The following is an 18,360-nucleotide window of genomic DNA, read 5'->3' on the forward strand; positions in this document are numbered from 1 at the left end:
AAAATAGAAATGCAATATATGAATTAAAACGTGCTGCATGTACTTTTAACACATATAGAAAGAGACATCATTTCCTAAAAGACATCAGGACAAAAATCAAACATAACATGCTAATGCGTGTTGAATCAAAAAACACAGGAAAATAACTCAGTGATAAAATTAGTGTCCTCACCACGGAGCTCTGATTGCACACAATGGGGCAGATTTACAAGCCACTTGCGTCACTTTTTCCATGTTAAAAGTGACGCAAAAGTGGCGCATGGGGCTTGTAAATCTGCCCCAATGTGTGTATGTCCAACATAAATGCCAACAACCGGGTAATCACTGCTTCACTCGACAGGACTACAAGGCCCACAATCCTCTTGAACGGCCATACAAGTACCTCAGTTCGTACACAACACCTGTGTTCCAGTTTAAATTTAAAATTGAACCTTGTGTTTATTGTACCCGTGGCGGAAATAATCATTCCATCTTTACAAACTTGTTCTAATGGAAAATACTTTAAATGTCACCCTAAATCAGCAGCACCAATTGCAACTGTGTGAAGGGCACACGTAACGTAAATTAGTTATGCCACAACACACCTCACCGCTTTTGCTTCGGCATCCACGATGCCCAGTCACCAAAGGGCGCCAGTATTCTGGGCAAGGCATTTCTAGCTGAGGAAACACAGAACCAAGTACTGGCAGTCGGAAAACCGCCCGCTCCTCACTCCAAAATCCCCGCAGCTGTCATACTTGTTCCTTCTCCCGGCATCTATGTATATATATGTATATATAAATCTTTATGCATATATAAACATTTGTAAACATATACTTGAATATAATATAAACATGTACAGATATATAATGATTTTTATAAATAAAAAACATTAACGTGTAAAGTAAAGGCCTACAGTGTAAAGTAGAAACCCTACCTGCGATGTAAAGACCCCAAAGTACTCATCTGCTATGTAAAATCCCACAAAGTATAAACTGTGATGTATTTGTAGTACACCAAAGGCCTGATTATGAGTGGGTTGGTTAATTCAGATCCATGCTTAAACACCTGTCGGGTCGGGAATGTTAAGTTGAGTGTTATTTAACGTATCCAATGATTTTTGGATGCATTCACTATTCCAACCTTTGTTAAATTTTGGCAGGTCAAGCCTGCCAAAATGTAACAGGGGAAAACCATGCAGTAATGACCATATCATGTAGATTTTGGTGTGTTAAACACCAAAATCCTCATGTTATTCCCCAGAAAGTCATAATAGGTGCTCTTTATCACACCCGATAAATACCAAGCCCTGTGGTATTAGTTATTTACGAGGTGCGATAAATGGCACCTATAATTGTAATCAGGCCCTAAGTATCTTATGAGGCCTTAATGTTGGCAGGATAACTACATGATGAGGACATGATTGCACAATATCTGCTGTCATGTTAAATGTGTGCGGGTGCTTGTATGACAAATACTATTTCTCCGAAGAGGGCCTATTAAGTATTCTCATAGAGAAAATCTTCTATATCCTGTTTCTCATGGGGGTTCCCAACATCAAAACCCTTACCTACCACAATAATTTGTGAGATTCCATATAAAGAAACTCCTTCTTGCCGATAGTCTGTGACATTCCATGTAACAAAATCCTTCTCCACGTGCTTTCAAACAGAGTAGCAACAATAATATTATCATATGTTTTTCACAATACATATGTCGGGTCTACTGCCTTTATAGTAACATGTCATAATAAACAGACCAGGCCCACAGCCATGATCAGTGGATTGCCACTATAACCAACCCGGTTTTGCTGAATTAAGTGCAATGCCACAAGCCAAAAGTGCAACACAAGCACTCTTTTAAGAGAAAGCACACAGCTTCGGGATAATCAAATCCAACACTCAGGGGAACCACTATGAGTGTAGAGCCTAAGCTCCTCTCTCAGTAGCACCCTGAAAGCTCTCTTTTTGTTGATTACAAAAAGTCCAGTGACAACTGTGCTGCCACGCCAGACCTAAAATATCTCTACCCTAATAACAGCTCATGTTTTATTCTGTGTATCTGGCACCCAAAATTGGAAAGTTACACACATTTTGTGCAGTGTATCCATCTAACGGTAGAAGTTTAGGATGATGCTGAACTATGCTTTGTAGTGTAGAATTTCCTATTCATTTTTTTGCGGGATTTCACCTTGCATGTATCAGAGTCAGCATGAACATGCTCCAGGTAGTAACGTGCATCTTTAAAGAAGTGTTTTCAGGGAGACCAGATTCCTTCTGTCTACTAGAAAATTCAGCTACTAAGTCAATAACAGAAAAAAAAATAACAGCATTACAGTTGCATGAGTGTGCTCCTGTAAGGTCAAGGCCTATCCCATTGTAAGCTTGCTGTTTTATACATGTTAGTGAGTCTTCTGTAGGCAGCCATGCGCATGCTGGCTCAGACAGCTGGATAAACAAAATAATCACAATTGCAAGGAGAGGAAGCACTTTTTAGGTCTCGCCTGGCGTTAGCAGTGCGCATGCGCTACTCTCGCCATGCGAGGGCTTCTTGGAATCAATACGATTCCAGAAGCTCGCTTTCTGCTCCGCCCGTGTTTTGCATTGGTGCGCGTCATTTTGCGTCACCAGTTATGCAAAACAGGGTGTTATGATTGTCCAGGAGGCTTTTAAGTCCCTCCTGGTTACCACCCTGTCCGCTTTTGGCCTCGCCAAACCGGATTGCATCTTTTACTGGCGGCTACGCAATTTTTTGTTCTCATTCGGCCGAGAGCTTGTTTTAAAACAGCACTGTGCCCGCTTCACCAACTCTACGAGTCTGGTTTAATTTGTATTTCCACCATGGAGCTGCACATTTACAACAGCACCGCGCCGCTACGCACTTTTTTGTTCCCATTCGGCTATCGGCTTTGGCAAAGGCAGCCGCATGTTTATTTTTGGATCGCGCTTTCACTTAAAGTGAAAGCGCAATGCAACTATAAGCACGTGGCTGCCTTTGCGCAATGCCGAGAGCTTGTTTTAAAACAGCACTGTGCCCGCTTCACCAACTCCACGACTCTGGTTTAATTTTTATTTCCACCATGGAGCTGCACATTTACAACAGCACCGCGTCAGCTGCACAGACACCATATGGCTTGTTCCAGGACACCCACTCTCCTTTCCCCAGATTTCCCCAGCTTCCAATCCAAGGGGAACATTTTTAGTTATCGTTTTACATGCCTAATTCCCATGTGGTTTGGGGGTACTTGAGGTGGCGGCCCCCCACCTCTACATCTCGCACAAAGTAGCAGCATACCAGGATTCGGACTGAGATGAGGTCTCAATAAATATCACTTTATTGTAATGTTTGACATGGGAGGACGCCATGCAGGTCTGTGTATAGGCAGTTACTGTGCCGACTGGCCTAACATGTATTTTATTAAAAGCGGTTTGTGACGTCCTTGTGATAAAACAGGGTGGTTTTACCAATTGCAGGTTTTTGGTTTTCCCTGTAAGAAAGGCTGCATCTTAATACCTCGGGCTAACTCGATTGTTAATGTGCAAGCCCTGGTTATACAGTAAAGATGCCGTTCCGCCCAAGCCTCTTCCTTCCCATTCTAGCTCGGGTCTGCGCGGGCGATGTCACCTGGCCGGAGCCCAGGTTTACCTCCATTGTCTCTGTTTGGGCCGTGAGCGCAGAAAAGAGGCCCGTTGGCAAGAGCCGGAGAAGCCCATTACCCGCGGGCTTCGGTGATTGGGCCACGCAGGGAAGCCAGGAGACGGGCACTGAATTATTCATGTGTGCTTCTCTGCATGTGAGAAGGGAGGGACGCACGCAGCGCACTTTGAGCGCGTGCACGCTCCAGAGAACTACCGCTGGCCCCAGCTCAGCGCCAGGATTAAAGGCTGGCCCAGCCGCCTTTGTTCCGCTGTCTGTGCCTCCAGCCTCCCCCCTTCGAGGCATATGTGTGGCCTCCGTTGCCCCCATACCTTGAGGGCAGATAGCGGCGGCAAGCAGCGCCACCTGACTCCATGACACACAACTGGTGGGTAAGTTGGGATCTTTATCTTCCCTTAATATTCCTTCTCAATTTGTAGGGCGTGCGGCACACGGGAACCTGTGGGGGAGGGGCTGGTGACGCACATCTTGGCTGGGTGGCTAGTGCTTGCTGTTGTCACTGTGACTGTTTATGTGCGTGCGGTGGCGAGCCGCATGGGGCACTGTGGGTAGCGCTGGGTGCAGCCTGCTGTCAAATGCAATAGATCTCACCTTTGATTAAGTTAAAGCCATTTGCTTTGCTATACAATACCATTAGCAAAGCAAATGGCTTTAACTTAATCAAAGGCGAGACCTATTGCATTTTCAATGCTTGTTTTGTGGAAGTACTCAACTTCTGCCCAATCAAAACATGTACTCTTATCCAGGGCCGGTCTTAGTGTTTGTGGGGCCTTGGGCAGAATAGGAACATGCGAGACCCCTCTAAGATGTGACATCACAGGAAGGGGCATCAATTGGACATTAATGTTCTGAATTCGTTGAAGCAACTTTGAAAGAAACTAATTACCTAGTCTGGATATCACTGAAATGGCTACGGATATAAATAATAATCCTAATAAAATAAGCATATATATTTTTTTAAAGCTGTATTACTTGGAAATACATTACATTAATCAAACTAGCTAAGAAAGCTAGCCTAGGTCTCTCCAAAACTGATATGATTGCTACAATGTTTACTGATTGTTTCTAGATTAGGACATGATTAAAATTCCAAGTCAGAGATTATCCCAGAACTATACAGCGGGACTTCAAGTGAATCCCCACTCCTCCCTGCACGCTAGTGAAGTTTAAGATAAGGCATTTGGTTTTTAGCAGGGATAGTGGATTAACTTAAACAGATGCATGCTAGACTGGGTGAGTGACCTGCAAGAGCCGCAGCAAACAACAGAAAGCACGGATTCCAAAAAATAAGATGAGGAGAACAGCACAAATGTTATACACAGTTGGGGTGGCTAATATATTGCCAGGCAGAAGCACCAACGGCTGGCCCACACCTACACACTGAGTGCCTAAACATAGCAATTAGTCTCAAACTCCATTCGTAAGAGATGAAAAAGCTGAACTAACAAAGATATACAGAAGAGATGGCTAAAAGGGAAAACAGTTTGTGGCCAGGGAACAAATGACTGCCAAAGCTATACTGAGAGCCAGTCGCTAAAGAGATACAAAAAGGGCTTCCTATCATAGAATCTGTGCAGTTTAAGACTATATGGAAAGGAAATGTAGCAATGTGGAATAGGTAGCTTGGGGGAGGTGTTGCTTAACTTGCAAAATAACGCTAAAGTAACACCAGAAACTTACAGTTTAAAAAAATTAAGTCACATGTCCTTACTATCTGAGAAGACACTTGCCAAATTGCAGAGAGACCAGAACCATGCCACTGAACTCATTTAACTTAAGAAGAAATAACCAAATTGTGCCTGCTCTCAGGTAAATTCATCTTGGTTAAAGAGATAATTGAATGGAAGTCCCTTGCAAATCCATTTCCATCATCCACAAGTCACTCCCCCAGTATCTAACCAAACGCTTTTGGTCTTCCTACCTGCAATTCAAGATCTACTTCCCTGAACCCACTGGCTAACTACTCACATAGGCAAAGTGTTTGGCAGATCACTCCATGTGCATTGATGTACTCCATGGAATGCCCCCTTGCTTCTCAGCAGCCCTCCACCCAATAGCCCCATCTCCTCTGCACTCCTGTCTTCCCCTCATCTCCTCAGTAGACTAATTCTAACTTTGCTTTTGAAAATCAGTCATATACCCGGGCCTCTTTGCCATTATTTGCTGTGGGAGGAGGTGCACATCATACTGTGCTTGCCCAGGCCAGCCCATTGTCATTCTGCATATGAAATGTGCAGGCTGGCTATGTGAGCATGGGCAGATTGAATCAGTGCACACCAACCCTTAGGATGTAGCATCATTTTAGGTTGTGCACCAGCCCAAGCAAGGAGCCCAGTTTATCCACAGTAATAAAAAAATAATCTCAACAAGTGGCACGGCCGTGGACCCGTCAGTTAGATGCAAATTCTCTGTCTTTTCTACTTGAATCTTGCCCTTACCTTGGACTTTGTAGCACTAAAGTCTTGCAGGGTGGACTACTGTCCATTATCACTTTGCAGGACACTTTGCACACACAGAGATATTGTAAGACGCTTGTTGGGTATTGGGGGACACAGAACACATTTTTTTGTGGTTTCCTTCCATTACCACCTGATCTAAATCAGTCTCTTTTAAAAGACATAGCTAGGCTGGCTTCATAAGTTGCTCATCAGTTGTGACTTCCAATACCTTTATCACTTCCTGAAGTAAGCTTTGACTGCTGCTTGTTTTTGCCACCATTGAAGAGACAAGTTTCTTAAAAGAATAACTTTTAAACAAATTAAATTAGTCACTTCTGAAACAGTAGTTGTAAACACTGGTATACTACAATGATTCTACCAGTAAATAACCTATTGCCCTTGACCCAAAGAAAAGGTATTACAATATGCTTCAGCTTTTTTCCTGTCACAGAAAAATATTGTGGGACATTTGAGAAAAAGGTAGCAAAGAGATGTTAGGAGATGTTTTGAGCCTGCTGAAGGTTTTTTGGGCAGAGAAACAACCACAGCTTGTTTATTTTTTACATTGGTAGGAACGTATGAGGAGGCAATCAAGATATTGTAAAGGGAGTTCAGGACAGGATCTATGATCTATAGATCTCTGGTCAGGACATGGGCAGGAAACAGTTCAACTGGGAGTGAGATTTAATAGAAATGTCAAGAGCGGTAATAGAGCACACAGAGAGCAGGTTGAAATTCCACAGACGCATTGAGGATGGTCCAAGATCACAACCCTTTGTGAAGGATGACATATTCATTTAAAAACAAACACATTTTTTTTTACATTTTATAACAGGAAAATAAAGAGATACGGAATTGCAAAAGTTGGCAGAAGGCTCAACGGACTTAACAGCACGCACTGGTTCAACAACATTTCTAACTCTTCTCCAGCCTCTTACATTTTTGCTAATTCTGCCAACTTACATCCACCTCACCTCTGCATGCCCTACTTTTCACCTTGTCTCTTGCCCACCCTATTATCTACTCTTGCTGCTTCCGCCTCCTCTCATATCTACTTTATCCCTACATTATCTTCTGTTCACTTATCTGTACCCCAGCACCTCACCTTCACTCTCTGATTCTGCCACTCTTACAGCCATCTTTCCCCCAGTACTCTACTTCTTTCCTCTCATCATCCCACCCAGCCACTCACCTTCTTTTACCTTAACTTTTTGCTAATTTTGCCCCCTTTACATCAATCTCTCCCTTTTCCTCAGCCTCTTCTTGCTCGTTCTGTCCCTCTCACATCCAATTCTTCCCTCCGAATGCTGCACTTTACCTCTCTTCTCCCCCTAGCATCTTACCTTATTTGAGCTGTTCTCTTCCTTTACATCCATCTCTCCTCTTCGAGATTCACACTCTCCAAAGTTTTTTTACATTTTTGCATGGATTCTGAATCTCCTAACATTACTCTCTTTTGCTTGTTATTTTTTGTGGGCAACTGAAAACTTGAGCAAGAGGCCTAGTTCTGCTCACCTCAAGATCCTCTTGGTACCTCAAGCTCAAAATGATCCGAACTTTCACAGAAACCAACGTTGCCTAGTGGCTACAGCTTCCCACCATGCATCAAGGGGAGCCAGGCTTCAGTCCGGGTCATGGCTCAACATCTTTTGAATCCAGACAAATCTCTGTGCTGGAAAAAAATGACTGTAGTCTGTCTTGAAGCGCTCTTGTGTCCATGGCCAATGTTTGTGCTATATAAAACTGCCAAAAATACAATGCACTGCCTGCTCACCCAGACTCTAGTCTCATGCTCGAAGAGTTGAAGACGAAGCGTTAAGCTTTAATGCCATAATGAGATACCCATGTAGTGTCAGAATTGCACAGTGAGAAACTGGAAAATGGAGGATTTATTTGACCAAATTGTGTGATGCTAGGCAAATGCTTCATTTCACCAACCTCCATTTTATTCATCACAAATCAGAGCACATTCAAATACGTCCAATCAGGGTGTGAGCTGTACAACTCCTCTTGTGTTTAATGTAATAGACTATAATCTTGCTGCATGTTTACTTACACTGTAGGCCACATATAGGGTATACATGAACCCTGATATGCCTCTTAGCCAGAGCCACTGAAATTATTTGATTTTGCGTTTGCTGTGTTCTCTACACAATTAATAAGGATTTGCCGCATAAGCCATCTGCTGCATAATCTGCAGCTTGTAACAAAAAAATGATTTTGTTTCTAACTCAAATGGATCAAATGTTACAAAAAACTCAGCAAGACATGTTGCTGCACAGAGGAAAGCCATTTGAAAAGGTTAACTGGATCATTTTTCTGTTGCTTATTGCTGTATTTGGGTGACTGCCAAAATCTTTATGTAATACTATCACAAAATGTGCTGCATTATGCCACATAATTTGCCTTTTTTCCTGCTTAAGGTAGTAAACCCTGACACCTTATTTGGTACTTTCTTGCCACATAATTCCAGTAGCCCTGCTCTTAGTACACTAATGATCATCATGGCTGGGGCAGAAATGTTTCTCAGTTCATGTTTAAAAACTCTCACTTTGACTAAATACATCTAAATCCAGTTATATAATATCATCTACTAAGGTAAAACGCCTCTGTGTGTTGAAGATATGTGCTTTGTTAAATTTTGATGACGCCTGTCTCCCTTTTCTCCGTCCTAGGTGATGGGACATGATTCTTTCTTTTGTTGTGAGCCCTGTAGTACACCCTGATTTATATTCACACAGGGGCAGGGCTCACCTCACACCTTACAGCACTTCAAGCACCCATCTAATCGCTGTTACACAGAGGCAGAGATTAGATTTCTGAAGCCCTTTCTGCTCATGGCTGTGAGACTTGAGCCACGCAGCTCTGCAACACTGCTTCTCCCTGGGCCTCAAAGCGCTGACGTTTTTTTGAAAAGCAGAGCGGGTCCCTTAGTTGTGAGCAGGAGTGGGGCCGTGGGCAGCTGCCCATAGTGCCCATGCCTAGAGCCGGCCCTGCTCATATCCACCAACATGTGGCAGTAGCCAAATCCCCTCTCTGTAGTACTCCTGAAAGCTATTTTTTGGGATGATCTCATAAGGTCAGCAACAAATGCACAGAAAAGCCAGACGTAAAAATGATCTGGCAGTTAGGACAACTTGAGTTGCAAGTATGAGTGCCGGATCAATCAGGACTTTATTGTTTTTTATATATTCTGGGCAGGCGCCACGATCCAAAGGCCTTACAGGCTGGATGCTGCTAACCCGACCGTCAACCAGCAGAAATGTGGGGGATCATCAGACATTGAACATCCCTGACCGTCAACATCTGCGTGGTCCGAAACCAATTTACCAAGAGTATAAATGGTTGTTCAGTTGAATGACTTGTTGTGGCTTATGCCCACCATCCCCACCAATATGACTGAAAAAAGGAAGTCTATGGATCAATCCATACTTTCTGTTTTGAGGAAGTAAGGAATAGAATATGATTACTGGCACAATCACTAGTTGATGGTTGGCCATAAGTATGGACACAGAGCTCAAGTCACCCATATCTTGCTGTGACTTGCTTTTATAGTGCTCTTGGCTTACTGTTGAATGGCATGAGTAAGACCGGAGTTTGCCTGAAATTAAGGAGTTAGCCAGGTGTACTACAAGAGTAAGTCACATCTACTCTTAGCAAAATCTTAAGGACCCGGTTCACAAACTGCATTTTGTAGTACATAAAGTAGTACTACTTACTACAGAATGGCATTCATAAATTTATGAGTGTAAAGCTCCACCTCCACCTCTTCTGTCTTTTATACGGGGAGAGTCTCACACATGTAAGGTCACTACTTAGGGGCCGATTCGGATCTGGGTCGGAAGGGCTCCGAACGCGATCCGGCGGGAAAAAGGTACGAGTCGGACGCGTGTTTCCCGACCGACTCGGACACCTGTACGAGCGAGCAAGTACGATGCGACTGGACGCGTGTGTCCCGACCCAACCGATTCCGGATCCGACCCGCTCTGACTGACACGTACGGACACGATTCGCACTGCGCAATGGAGACGTTTTACGACCAAGCGAGTACGATGTACGCGTCGGACAGCCGGACAAGCCGAAGTTTCCGGCTCGCAAAACGTCCAAGAAGCTGCCTTTGGGGGTCCCCCATCTCCCGCAGCCTTACGACTCGGACACAGGGGGAGACCTAAGGGTCTCCCCAACACAGTCATGAATGGTGCGGATGGCACCGACGTGTACCCACTGTAGGGGGCGCCCTTGTGCGAGACGTACCCATTCAGTCAATGGGAGCCCATGTACGCGTTGTACAACCGGCTCCCATTGACTTCTATGGGAGTCCGACCGAACCGAGTCCAGCAGCATGCAGCCACATCGTACTCGCTCGGTCGGACTGCAGGAGTCCGGCTCGGTACACTCCGGAACTATTTTTTTATTGATCTTTTTATTAACAAAAGCTCGAGAGATCACATTACATAAATCCAGTGTCATGAGTACATTAGCTGTCACGTGTGGAGAATCATAGTCAATACATTCTCGTTACAAGCAGGCCCCTCCGTTGCCCCTCATCATATTACGTTATTTTTTTTAACATTAAATTAATTTTATATATATAGTTAAAAAGTCAAATACATCAATTGGTTTAATTTAACATTATTTTCTATGAAATTCTATTTTAAGTCCCTTGCTTCTATATTTTCTATGGGAGGGCGTTGCAGTATCACTGGTTGGCCATGTGTGATGGTCGACGTACGGCTGCTCCTTTTTGGCAGTAGTACTTACAGTCGTAATTGTGGCTCCACTTTCTATTGCAAGGGGGTCGTGACATGCAAATCTACACTTCTGAGTAACTTTACACTCGTAAATGGTGAATAAGCCAAACGTTTAAAGTACACTTACACGCATAACGTTACCTTTTTTAATAGCCCCGGTTGTGATTCACCCAATAAATGCCTGATGATGAACAAATGCTAGCATAGCTGTGTCAGGCACACATAATTACAGGGACAGCAGCTGTATGATAGACCATAACTCGCTCAATGTCTATATTGTGATTTGTATATTAGCTGCCTGATATCTCATGATTGCCAAGAGAATAACTTTCTAATTAGGCATAATTACTGCTAATTATCTTTACTGGACATTACAGGAGCCTTTATTTTATCAAGTGACTTTTGATAACACCACAGTAAGTCGAGTGAGATCTGGGTCATTTCAAAAGCACAAGCCATAAAACCAAGAGCAGCACCTTAAAACAGAAGTAGATTGAAGTTTTAAAGACAATAAACAGTTCTCTCGGTGCAGAATTCTTCACAAAAGAAGATAGGGGCACAGTATTCTTCCAAGGGAGGAATGTGAATTCATTAATTTGTGGATGATCATCTGAGTTGTAGCACAACCATGAAGACAGCATAAAAACTGCTTGTGTAAATGGTAGATGCAAATGATTACATAAACTAACTTTTGCTATCTACAATTGTAAAGTGGCAGTAGGGCACATTTAAAGTTTTACTTTCATTGTCACATTTATAGATCAAAAGTCTTGGACAAAATGTTTGTTGGCATCTCATTTTGTTGTGGTCAAAACTCAGCGCTAAATTACCAATTATGCAAAAAAATATATAGACAAATTTAGGCGTTGCTTCACTTAAAACCACATATACACTTTGTAGCCATGAAGTACCATGAAGAATCTGTCAATTTCTTCTCTTGTTTCTTCTACAGCTTCGTATGGTGACCGGTAATGAGTTTCTTCTACAGTCAGATAACGATTCCATCATTTACGAATGGCACCAGTCACTGCGCAAGGTTCTAAAGCGGCTGGTAGGTACCAGGATATATTCATTATGGAGTGTCTTGATGTCTGGATTGAACTGTAGGGCGATTATTTAATTGACTTATAAATTAGGTGTCCGTTGTCAAGACAGGCCACATATTTAACAGAATTGGACACATTATGTATGACGGACAAAGTAGGAAATACAGGACTAGGTGTACTAAGAGTTTATTCACAAAAAGTGGTCGCAAATTGTGCACCGCCATTTTGCATACCTAATCTGATCATCTGAACCACCCTATGTACTAATAGTTTGGTTCGCAAAATAGGGAATTGTAGTAAGTCATAGACCGACCTGCCTAATGAATAATAATTAGGCAGGTCCCAATTTGCGAGCGCAAGGTAAATAGTTTTATTTATTTAATTACTTACTTTACTCCTGTCCGTCATATGTCCGAGTCCACTACCCCCCAACCCAGCCTCTCCCGCGCCCCACTGCCCCACAGCACTCCCTCTGCGAGCCACCACTGGACGGAATGCAGGGCAAATCTAACATTCACCCCCAGTCAATAGATCTGGGTTAAATCCATAGTTCTTTTGCTCACCATGTCACCCCAGTTTAGACCCAGCCATATGCAAATCAGTCTTGACCCTGTGCCTCATTGTAACAGTCCAGCCCAAACTGCCAAGCCGAGTCCTCCCTGGACCGGAAACAAGCATCCTGGGACAGGTTTTGGGGCATTACCCCTCATCAGCCAAGCTAGCTTGAATCCAGTGGCACAGTGAGCCCGGGACCCACATCTGGGCATACCCGGCACACTTAGGGCAAGAAAGCAAAAGACACACAGATGATGGATGTAATGCAGAGCAAATCAAACATTCACCCCCAGGCAATAGATCGGGGTTAAATCCATCGTTCTTTTGCTCACTGTGCCACCCCAACTTAGACCAAGCCATATCCAAATCAGTCTTGATTGACCCTGTACCTCATGGGAACAGTCCAGCCCGAACTGCCAAGCCAGGTCCTCCCTGGACCGGAAACAAGCATCCTGGTACCGGTTTCAGTGAATCACCCCTCATTAGCCAAGCTGGCTTGAATCCAGTGGCACAGTGAGCCCGGGACCCACATCTGGGCTTACCCGGCACACTTAGGGCAAGAAAGCAAAAGACACACAGATGATGGACGGAATGTAGAGCAAACAAACATTCGACCTCAGTCAATAGATCTGGGTTAAATCCATTGTTCTTTTGCTCACCATGCCACCCCAGTCTTGACTCTGTGCCTCATGGGAACAGTCCAGCCCGAACTGCCAAGCCAGTTCTTCACTGGACCGGAAATAAGCATCCTGGGACCGGTTTTGGGGTATCACCCCATATCAGCCAATGGCTAGGTTCAAACTGGAATGGCATGGGGAGCAAAAACAAACAATGGATTTAGGCCCAGATCTCTGTACTGGATGAATGTATGATATTGTTCTGCATTTTGTCCATTAATTGTTCTTTTCGCATTTGTCACCCGAGTGGGATGAGTATGCCCAGACGTGGGTCCCGTGCTCTCCATGCCACTGGAGTCAAGCTATCCTGGCTGATGAGGGGTGAAACCCGGAAACCGGTCCTGTGATGCTTGTTTCCAGTCCAGGGAGCACCTGGCCTGGCAATTCGGGCTGGACTGTTCACATTGAGCACAGGGTCAAGACTGATTTGCATATGGCTGTGTTCAAACTGGAAAGGCATGGGGAGCAAAAAAACGATGGATGTAGGCCCAGATCTCTGTACTGGGGTGAATGTATGACATTGTTCTGCATTCTGTCCATCAATTGTTCTTTTTGTACTACCCAGGTTGGCCAAAAAATATAAGGTGCAATATAATTCTCCAGACTGATAGGCTATCCTGAACCAGATTCTGTAATAACACAAGCAGCTCAGTGCCATTCCAAGCACCCTTCTATGCCTATATCAACGCCACCGGATAGAGAGGGTCAATGTCTGGATAACATAGGAAAGAGATTTTTCTCAATGTCAGCTATAACTGTTAGAGCGCCCAATTCTCTGGCAATTCTTAGCAGATTCTTAGGCAGATATGGTCGGATATCACTCTTTACATTAATCGGTTACCAGAAGATGTAAGGACAGAGGTAAGAAAGATTCTAGAAGAAGGTGAGAGAGCCTCTTAAGTAGTGATTGATTATGCAATGGATATTGCCTCAACAGGCTTTCGGTAATTGGCAGGTGCTGCTGTTGTCCGCAAGGGTGGTTTAAAGGTACTTCCTTCAGACCTGAAATCCAAAGTAAAATTCTAGACATGCCTTTGCCAGAGAGGCATTATTTGAAAGACACATTGTTGAGGTGCTACAGGTATGTTCTCATATTGATGAGGATGTTGTGTAGTTCCTAAAAATACATAGGATCTACGTGTCTAGACAACATAAACTAAGGGATTGGTGTCCAGACTGATTCCAGACGCCCCCAAAGTATATATTAGCCTTTAGACCAGCTAGCTCACAGAGCCACCATAAGCCCCCTAACCTTACCAAGGAGCAAATAGTTTCTGGCAACTATCGAACATGACAACCCTTTATCCTTCAGGGATTGTGGAAACAGTGTAGTACTTTTCGCTCAGTCAATCGTGTTCACTCAGTCTCAGAGAGATATAAAGAATAAACAATGGGGACGTTTTCAATAAGTATTTATTGAACCAGCATCATTCTAGTATAAAACATGTTTGCTGCGACAATCAATAGACAGAAACAGATGTAAAAGATTACAAGCACCAACAGAGTAAATTTAAGGTCGAATTCTTCCATGGTGCTAAAACAGTGAATATATGCAGGCATATAGAGACATGACAGTAATCATGTGTACTCCTAAAATGCAAACCCTAAATAAGTGTACCTACGTGTACCTAGCATGTATGTGGGTGTAAAGCCAAGAATCCCCCAGGAAAGATCCAATCCCATTACTTGATGGGAGAGAATGATGGACCCGACTTGGTCTTGAGTTGGACACCCTGCAAGGGATGTCAGACCGCTGTGTGTTGAAGCTTCTGCAGGTCAGAATCCCAGCATCTTGTGTCAGCGTGGAAGCTTCTTCTCTGCCTATCTAGTCTTGGTATGGTTCTTTTACACCATAAAGATAGCCTCGGGGTTCCTTATATAATCGATGTTTATATGATAAAGATAGCCTTTGGGTTCCTTACATAATCTATGTGTTGTGAATATGATTATGCAAATGAGCTTAGAACAATACTTGCAATTATGCAAAGTAGTTATTTCGCCCTAGGATGAAGTTGACCATGACTTTTACAGAAAGTATGTTCATGCTGTTATGTACGTCATGTGCAGGGACTTTTCTAAGAATCCTCATGCATAATAAATGACGCTAGTTTCCAAGGAACTGATCGAAATTTATTCAGCCCATAACTGGGTAAAAGGTCAGAGCTAGAACCGTTATGCAGAGCAAGGTAAGACAAATGTATGTAAAAGGTTGTGTGGCTACATAGGCCTATATTGGGGTACATTGGGGTACATAACAAGGATACCAATCTTATCTAACACAACACTACCAGCCCTTTCAGCAACAATACAGACTGCAATATGCTCAACAACAGTACAGACAACCGCCATCAGCGGCTTACAGCTAGCAAACTGTAAGGAGGAAACAAACTTCCCAGGGTAGAGACACAAGTAGGAACAGTGACAGGACTAAGGGTGTAATAGAAAGAGTATCACACAATCAGAAGGGAAAGGGGTTTTATTCCTGCTTCTTCTTGATCAAGAAAAAGACAGGGGAATAGAGGCCCATTTTAGACCTGTGGAGGTTAATCTAATGTCTTAGTAAACAATAATTTCGTATGGTTACTTTCCAAGACATTCTCCAGCTCCTGAACCACGGAGACTACATACCTTCAGGATGCTAATTTTCACATTCCCATTCACCCAAAGCATTGACAATTCTTAAGATTCAAAGTAGCCTGCATTCAAAGTTCAAAGTCCTTCCATTTGGACTCAAAACATTTTCACAAAATGTCTAGCTCCAGTGGCAGCTCACTTAAGGCATAAAGGTTATCAAATATTTCGATACCTCGATGATTGGTTGATAAAAACCTCTACATGCAAGGAAGTAATCAAAGGGACAAAATCCTGTCTTACTCTATTCAGGAACCTAGGCTTAACTCTAAACGCACAAAAAATCATCGATTCATCCATCAAAGACCATAAAATGTTTTGGGAGCCATTTTAGACACCATTCAGGACAAGGCTTATCTCACAGAAGATCGACGAACCAGGCTAAGGCTACTAGCGGAAAGGTCGATGCAAATAAAGTCTGTTTCAGTTCACCTGTTCAGGTCCCTTCTAGGCATGATGTCATCATGCCTTTATCTACTACTATTTTGTAGTCTCCAAATGCAGCCTCTGCAAAAGGAATTGGACAAACAATGGCTCCAAACTCATGCCTCTTTTGAGGACATCATCCAAATTACTCCAACCATGAAAGAGTCTCTTCCTTGGTGAACCCAAAACAACCACCTTTCCATAGGATTGACCTTTATGCCTCAAATAGCTGATTGTGTGGTGCAAACTGATGTTTCCCTAGAGGAATGGGGTGCACACCTTCAGGATTTGTAAATAAAGGGGAAATGGGCTCCACATTATAAAAATCTTCACATAAATCTGTTGGAACTTAAGATAGTCGCAATGAGTCTGCAGGCCTTCCGCCCAGGAATCAAGGGAGCATAAGTGCTAAAACCATAGACAATATCACAACCATGCATTACATCAACAAGCAAGGATGCACAAGATGTCAACCGCTGTCTCAAGAAACTCGGAAGATTTGGTTGTGGGCACTAAAACGTCAGGTGAAATTGAAAGCAGAGCAGGTCCTTGGAATAAAGAATGTTATAGCAGGGACCTTAAGCAGGACCAGTAACAGCGGATGTATGACGTTACAACGCACACTTTTACAACGCATGCACTTACAACGCATTTTTTACAACGCATAATCCATTACAACGCATGACTTTACAACGCAGGACACTACAACGCATTTTTAAAAAATACCTTTACAACGCATTACCATTACAACGCATACTACCTTTACAACGCATACCATTACAACGCATAATATTAAATTACATTTAAGGTAAGTATTAGATAGTATAGGGGTAAAAATTACTATTCTAACTCCAGGGGGTGCAACAGTAAGGTAAGTGTTGGATAGTGTAGGGGTAAAAATTACTATTCTAACTCCAGGGGGTGCATCAGTAGGGTAAGTGTTGGATAGTATAGGGGTAAAAATTACTATTCTAACTCCAGGGGGTGCATCAGTAGGGTAAGTGTTGGATAGTATAGGGGTAAAAATTACTATTCTAACTCCAGGGGGTGCAACAGTAGGGTAAGTGTTGGATAGTATAGGGGTAAAAATTACTATTCTAACTCCAGGGGGTGCATCAGTAGGGTAAGTGTTGGATAGTATAGGGGTAAAAATTACTATTCTAACTCCAGGGGGTGCATCAGTAGGGTAAGTGTTGGATAGTATAGGGGTAAAAATTACTATTCTAACTCCAGGGGGTGCATCAGTAGGGTAAGTGTTGGATAGTATAGGGGTAAAAATTACTATTCTAACTCCAGGGGGTGCATCAGTAGGGTAAGTGTTGGATAGTATAGGGGTAAAAATTACTATTCTAACTCCAGGGGGTGCATCAGTAGGGTAAGTGTTGGATAGTGTAGGGGTAAAAATTACTATTCTAACTCCAGGGGGTGCATCAGTAGGGTAAGTGTTGGATAGTATAGTGTAATATTATGCGTTGTAATGGTATGCGTTGTAATGGTAGTATGCGTTGTAATGGAATGCGTTGTAAAGGTAGTTTTTAAAAATGCGTTGTAGTGTCATGCGTTGTAATGTCATGCGTTGTAATGGATTATGCGTTGTAAAAAATGCGTTGTAATGGTAGTGCGTTGTAAAAGTTGCGTTGTAAAGGTTGTTCCCCGTAACAGCTGCTATGAGTGGGAGTTCAACCAAGATGCCCTGGACAATGTCTTCTGACTTTGGGGCAAACCAAATCTAGATATGTTTGCAACTCATCGGAATCGAAAAAAAGCGGTTTTATGCAAGTTGGAATAAACAACCGGGATCATGGGAGAATGCATTTCGATGAGATGGTCTGGGATCTTTGCTTACTCTTTCTCCCCGATCACATTAATCCTGTGGATTCTAAACAAAATGAAGAAAGAACTGTGCAGGATAATTCTGATAGCCCAAAAATGGCCTAGGCAGTATTGGTTTGCCAAACTGATACAGCTCTTGGAGAAACGTCACATTCGCCTGAAGCAAATTCCAACTTAATTGTCAATGAACCACAACCTGATACTTCTTTCGGATCCAGCGTCCTTGCACTTATCAGCATGGCTCCTGAACGCAATAAATATCCACCAAGACTGAAAATAAATTCTTGCTAGAGCCAGATCTGATTCTACTAACATTACTTATAAGCTCAGGTGCAAACGCTTTTGTTTGTGGTGCCAGAAATCACCA

At 43.1% G+C, this 18,360-nt stretch overlaps 1 protein-coding gene across 11 annotated transcripts in view; it reads left to right on the plus strand.

Moving 5' to 3' along the window:
• ARHGAP9 (Rho GTPase activating protein 9) overlaps positions 1–18,360 on the plus strand; it is a 921,400-nt gene that overhangs the window by 415,411 nt on the left and 487,629 nt on the right. For all 11 annotated transcript variants that reach the window (XM_085654614.1, XM_085654612.1, XM_085654615.1 and 8 more), the window contains one exon: positions 11,778–11,876. In XM_085654614.1, the coding sequence (XP_085510740.1) occupies positions 11,778–11,876 (99 nt within the window). The remainder of the gene's footprint in view (positions 1–11,777; positions 11,877–18,360) is intronic.

This window comes from Triturus cristatus, chromosome 4_1 (genome assembly GCF_964204655.1).
Source record: "Triturus cristatus chromosome 4_1, aTriCri1.1, whole genome shotgun sequence".
NCBI lineage: Eukaryota > Metazoa > Chordata > Amphibia > Caudata > Salamandridae > Triturus > Triturus cristatus.